Genomic DNA, 6,000 nt, shown 5'->3' on the forward strand with positions numbered 1-6,000 from the left:
CCTTGGAGAAAGGAGTGGGCAGGCGGGGGCCAGGGTGCTTGTGAAGCAAATACAGAGCCGGAGTAAGTGTCCTGGTTCTGCCAGGAGCTGGGAATCCTTTGAATGAATCTCGGCAGCCTGAGGGGAAGTTTCCGTAAGCCCTGAGGGGGAAGAGAGGTCAGTCATCTGTCTCTTTCTCAGGAGGAACCCAAGAAATTGGGGAAACAGATATCACATGCAACCGGAGGTGAAAAAGAAAGAGTGTAGGAGAAGAGGGGGTGAAACAGGAGGGAGGTTCTGGAGGGGTAGAATCAAGAGTGGGTTCTTGTTGCCCGGCCGGCCGGCGAGGCTCAGTGGTTGAGCATCGACTTATGAACTAGGCAGTCAGGGCATAGTTCCCGCTCAGGACATAGGCCCGGGTTGCAGGCTCCATCCTCAGTGTAGGGCGGGCAAGAGGCAGCCAATCAATGATTCTCTTTCATCATTGACGTTTCTATTTCTCTGTCCCTCTCCCTTCCTCTCTGAAATCAATAACAATATATTAAAAAAAAAAAAAGAGGGCGACTCTAACCCCAAGGTCCTTCCTGACCAAGCATTCTCTAATTCCAAGAACTGCCTGGTTCCTGGAACACCCGCTTAAAGGCCTCCAGGCATAGGCTGTGCCAGGGAAGGGCGCGGCCAGGGAAGGCCAATCAGAGGCCAGGAGCGAGGGGTGGCACGTGGGACCACCTGGCCAGTATCCAGGGTGTGGCCTCAGCCAGCGAGGGACACCGCACTTCCCAGCTTTTTTCCTTTGACACAGACAGAGGAGAGGGTAGTCTCACCATCCAGTAGGTTAGAAAACGGAGGCTCAGAGGACTTACTGACCAGAAATTAACTAGCTTCCAGGATTCCTCATTGTCAGTATTCACGTTTCTTCTCAGGCATGTAGCATAAAGGGAAAAGCCCGGAGGTAGAAAATCAGATAGACCTGAGTTCAAAATCCCAGCTTCTGCAGGTTTTGCCTGTGTGACTTTGGGCAAGTTACTTGACTTCTCTGAACCTCAGTTTTCTAGTCTGTAAAGTGGGATCAATAGTGGTACACCTATAGGGTTACTGTAAGGATTCAGTGGCACAATGCCTATAAAGCACCTATCACAGAGGGACAGCCCAGTGCATGGGAGCTGTTGGCTATGATTTTTGAAGCTGACATAGCAGACCTGTGCTGAGCTGAGCGCTCACTGCCCCATGCTGCCCCTGCCATTTGCCTCCTGAGTTCAAGAGCTGACAGTGGCCCTAAGGTCTGGTTCCAATCATACCAGGCTCCTATTTGTCCCTCCGTGCAGAGCATGCCTTCAGCCAGGCCGCTGTACAGCAGGCATCCAATAAACATTAATTGAACGAATAAGTGACATGTGGGAAGAGGAGTTGGAGGGGAAATCTCAAGGAGCTGTATGGCAAATGACGGTGAGCTCTGGGCACAGGCTTCCTGGGTGAGATCCAGAGAAGGGGACGGGCTGCGGGGGAGGCAAGGGGACAGGCGGTGAGGGCAAGTCAGGGACGACTTTGAAGGCGGGGAGGCATCTGAGCTGAGCCTCGTGGGATGGGCGGGATTAAAGGCAGCTCGGACAGAAAGGACCAGGAAGACCGAAGCTTGCTCAGGGGTAGGTGGGAGTCAGGTTTCAGTAGCTCGGAGAAGGAACCAGGCAGCTCCAGGCAGCAAGTTCCCTGTCCCAGTGATGGCCAAGCCAGCAGGTGACTCCAGCAGGAGCAGCTGGGGTTGGGCTGGGTGCCATTTATTTATTTATTTATTTATTTATTATCTATTTATTATAAATATATTTTTATTGATTTCAGAGTGGAAGGGAGGAGAGAGAGGTAGAAACATCAATAATGAGAGAGAATCATTGATCGGCTGCTTCTGCACACCCCCTACTGGGGACTGAGCCCGCAACCCGGGCATGTGCCCTTGACCGGAATCAAACCTGGGATCCTTCAGTCCGCAGGCCGATGCTCTATCCACTGAGTTAAACCGGCTAGGGCTGTTTATTTTTCAGATTTTTATTTTATTTTATTTTATTGATTTCAGAGACAGAAAGAGGGAGAGGGAGTTAGAAACATCAGTGATGAGAGGGAATCATTGATTGCCCCGCCTCACACTGGGGATCGAGCCAGCAACCAGAGCATGTGTCCTGACCAGGAATCGAACCATGACCTCTTGGTTCCTGGGTCGACACACAACCACTGAGCCACACTGGCCGGGTTAGATGCCTTTTCATGTCCTCAGTCAGAGATCCTGTGTGACACAGACGGGAACAGTCCAGGCTGTTCCCAGGCTGGACTTGGGGGAGACCACTGGATAGAGATTCCAAAGGTGCAAGCTGGCCTCAGTCGGCTGTGCATGTGCCTCTGGTACCGCTCCAGCAGGCGCTCACTCCTCTGTCCATATTCTCGGGTCCCTAAGAACCATTGGTGCCCAAGTTCTGCAGCCGAGGGCTGGCAGGAGGGGTCAGGAGAGGAGAAAAGGCTCCACTCAGGGCCCGACCGAGTGGTTTCCTCCCCCCACTTATGTTGTCTGTGGAAAATGCTTCTTGCTAGTTTTATCCAGTATTCACTCTCCCCTGCTTTCCTTAATAACAAAACCCGCCCTTCCCCGGTTTGGCTAACACGTGGCTATGCAGCTAAATACTAGGTTTTCCGAAACTTTCTTGTAGCTGGGTGTGGCCATGTAACTAAATTCTGAGCAGATGTGCTGTGTTGTTCTACTTTTAGGTTATGGCCTTAGAAACGAGTTGCTGTGGCCTGCGCTGGCCTTCCCTGTTCTCTCCCCACAGGCTGGCCCTGGAGCAGCCAGCGTGGGCCTCAAAGTGGAAACCATGTTCTGAGGTGGCAGGACCAAGGGCTGAAGGAGCTGGAATCCCTGACATGTGGCGTTGGCATTTTGGTCCTGGGAGCTGGTCTGTGCCAGTGAGATGCCTTCCTACCCATCTGGTTTGAGTCTTCAAGACAGCGGCCCGAACGCGTATCTCAATCAGTATATCCCCTCAGCTCCCTTCACTCCTCTAATTCGCCCCACGTTCCGAGACGGGTAACACCAGGTAAGAACCTTCCTCCCCCCGCTGACCTCCCAGAACCCTGTCCTGGCAGCCCCCGAGCAAAGGGACCCCCTCACTTGAGGACCTTAAGGATCCTGGGAGCCCTGTGGCACTTGGGGCAAGTCCCTCAATGGTTTAGGTCTCGGTTTGTTCCATTTTGGCACCAGTAAAGAAATTCACTCCAAAAGGTGGTTTTATAGGAATACAACATAATCAACAAGGTTGTTATTCTGCTGGGGAGGGGACTGTGTCATGGGCAGATTAAAAAGAAGCCGGGGATTGTCCTTGCACCCAGAAGAGACCACAGGACCGTCTGTACCAAAGCACATGCCCACCCAGACCAAGCCAGAACACACACACACTCCCCGCTGCAGGCCCCTGCAAAGTCAGAAACAACACCCCTCCCTCCCCGCCCAGTAGCCGAATACAGACCCGAACCAAAGCTCTTGGTCCACGCAGCCGCAGGCACAGGGAGCCGGGCACCGCAGAGCCACACAGAGAGGACAAGGCTCATAGCTGCTGCTGCACTTTATTGCCAAGCCACCCGGGGAGCTCCTGTTTCCTCGGCATCTTTCTCTTTGGGGCGCCTTTGTGGCTTTGCCCCTCCACGCCCGCCCTGCCTCTTGCCCCCTATCTTGCCCTTGTTCTGCAGGTGCTCCCTTGGGGGCCCCTCAGAGCCTGAGGCAGGTGGGGGAGCCCTGGGAGTCGGGTGGGCGAGTAGGCCTGGATCCTGCCTCCGGGCGCTGGCTCCTCCGTGGTCCGGCCAACGTCGCCGTGGGGGGTGCGTGCTCCGGCCTCCTCTGGGGAAGGAAAGCAGTTGGTGCGAGGGACAGAGGCCTGGGTCATTCTGCCACCACTTGCTCTGTGACTCCAGAGAAAGACCCTCTCCTCTCTGGGCCTCAGTTTCCCTCTCTGCAAACCACATTTCCCTCCAGTTGGAAAGGGTCTATGTGTCCACCTTTGCACCGGTTACTGGGAAACTCAGAGTCAAATGTATGTCTCATTTACTTCTGTGTTGAGACACCAGGTCTTTAATCCCTCCTCCCCACCCAACCAGCACCTCCCGTCCTGGTCCTTCGAAGCAGAGGGTCTCCCCAGCCCTGGGCCCCTGGCACCTCACCTCCCGAGGTCTCAGGGCCGCGCCCCTCGCTTGTTCCGCTCCGTGTTCTGGAGCTTGGTCACCAGCTTCCTCTCGTGCCCACCAGGGCTGGGGCGGTTGGTGTGGGCAGCAGCTTCTCTCTTGGTGCGACCTTTCCGGCCTCCCACTCCTGGGAACGCAGGCGAGAGCAGAGTGAGCGGCTGGAGGCAGCTGGCCTCCCAGGGAGGCGGGTGGGGAGGCGGCGGTGGAAAGAGCTGGGGTTGGAGTCGGGAGGCTGGGGTTGTCACCACACAGCTTTGGGGCAGTGGTTCTCAACCTTCCTAATGCCGCGACCCTTTAATACAGTTCCTCATGTTGTGGTGACCCCCAATTTCATTGTTACAAATTGAACATAATTAAAGCATAGTGATTAATCACAAAACAATATGTAATTATATATGTGTTTTCCGATGGTCTTAGGCGACCCCTGTGAAAGGGTCGTTCGACCCCCAAAGGGGTCATGACCCACAGGTTGAGAACCGCTGCTTTGGGGTATAGTCTCTATTCCCCGTGGGAGGAAGGGGGTCAGAGTGGAGGGGCAGGGCCAGGCCTTACCCAGCTGGGAATACGCCAGGCTGTAGAGGTCGGACTCGTCCAGGCTGGGGTCTTCGTCCTGTGGGCCGGGGGGCTGCTGCGATGAGCTGGCAGCTCTGGGGAAGGTGGCCATCATGGCTGGCTTACTAGTACCCTCGCTGTCTCTCTCGCCTTCCACAACTTAGTTTGTGTCTGGTTTCCTGGCACCTCCCAGCTCACTGGATCCGACTTATAAGGCCACGTCTCCTCCTCAGCGGCCGTGGCCCAGCCCCGCAGGCCCTGTCTGATGCAATCTGGCCCTTTCCCAGAACCGCGGTAAACACCCGGCATGAGGGGGGAAAAGTCAGTCTCGTGAGTCCCAGCCCCTTGCCCCCCCTCGCTGGGCCTCGCCCCGCCGCCCCGGTGTTTTCCACAGAGGAGATTCCCTGCCCCTCAGTGAGGAGGGGCCTGGCAAGGTCTGGCCATAAATAGTCCTTGGGAACATGGCCAGCAGGGACCTGAGGGCGGCCCACTCCTTCCTGTCCATCTGCTGCCCTTGGCCACGTGCCCCTTCTGGGATCGGGGTCATGGTCACACGGCTGACCCTCACTCCCACCCCAGTTGTGGCTCAGATTCAGGACTGTGTGGCAGCATATGGGGTAAGGAATACGGGGAGAGGATATCAACAAACTAGCGCTAGGTCAGTGGTTCTCACCCCTATCACTCCTTTTTTTCCAAGAAACACTTTGGAAAGCCCCCTGAATACCCTGAACTGGGGCCCCTCGGTCATTCCCCTCACCTGAGAGGGAGGCGAGCCGAGTGGTTACGGGTGCAGATTCTGGAGCTGGATCTCAAGCCCCTGGTCCACTATTCCTGTGTGACCCCAGACAAGCCACTTTACCTCTCTGTGCCTTGGTTTTCCCTCTGTAAAACGAGGACGGTGATAATTGAAGCTGCATAGAGCTGGTGAGAGGAGCATGTGGGAGGGCACTCGTGTGTGTGAGAGTTAGTCACGCCCCTCACAGCTCAGTAGAGCGAGCCCTACTGTCATAGAGAGGAACCAGAAGAGATTAATTCATCATAAAATAATATGCACTGCAAAATATGGATACGCCAAAGCAGAAGACGTTATGGAGCAAGCAGATGTTTGTAGCGATTTAATGTGAATTAAAAGAGGGGGTTCAGATATGAAATGTGTGAGAGTGGAATTTTCCACTCCTGCCTGAAGGATCTGGGTGGGTCGAGTTGCACCAGCTCCCAGCTCCCCTGTTTTTTGTTTTTTTGTTTTGTTTTGTG

The 6,000-nt window shown here is 54.9% G+C and overlaps 1 protein-coding gene across 1 annotated transcript; it reads right to left on the reverse strand.

Annotated features, from left to right (window-relative positions):
- Positions 1-3,566: 3,566 nt before the first annotated feature.
- On the reverse strand, positions 3,567-4,973 carry NUPR1 (nuclear protein 1, transcriptional regulator). The gene is made up of 3 exons (XM_070413478.1): positions 4,747-4,973; positions 4,174-4,321; positions 3,567-3,853 (listed from the first exon to the last, which is right to left on the reverse strand). Exons 1-2 carry the CDS (start codon positions 4,859-4,861, stop codon positions 4,185-4,187), a joined length of 252 nt encoding a protein of 83 aa, XP_070269579.1. The 5' UTR covers positions 4,862-4,973; the 3' UTR covers positions 3,567-3,853; positions 4,174-4,184.
- Positions 4,974-6,000: the final 1,027 nt, after the last annotated feature.

Source organism: Myotis yumanensis, unplaced genomic scaffold (genome assembly GCF_028538775.1).
Source record: "Myotis yumanensis isolate MYYU_CA2020_CCGP unplaced genomic scaffold, mMyoYum1.0.hap1 SCAF_4, whole genome shotgun sequence".
NCBI lineage: Eukaryota > Metazoa > Chordata > Mammalia > Chiroptera > Vespertilionidae > Myotis > Myotis yumanensis.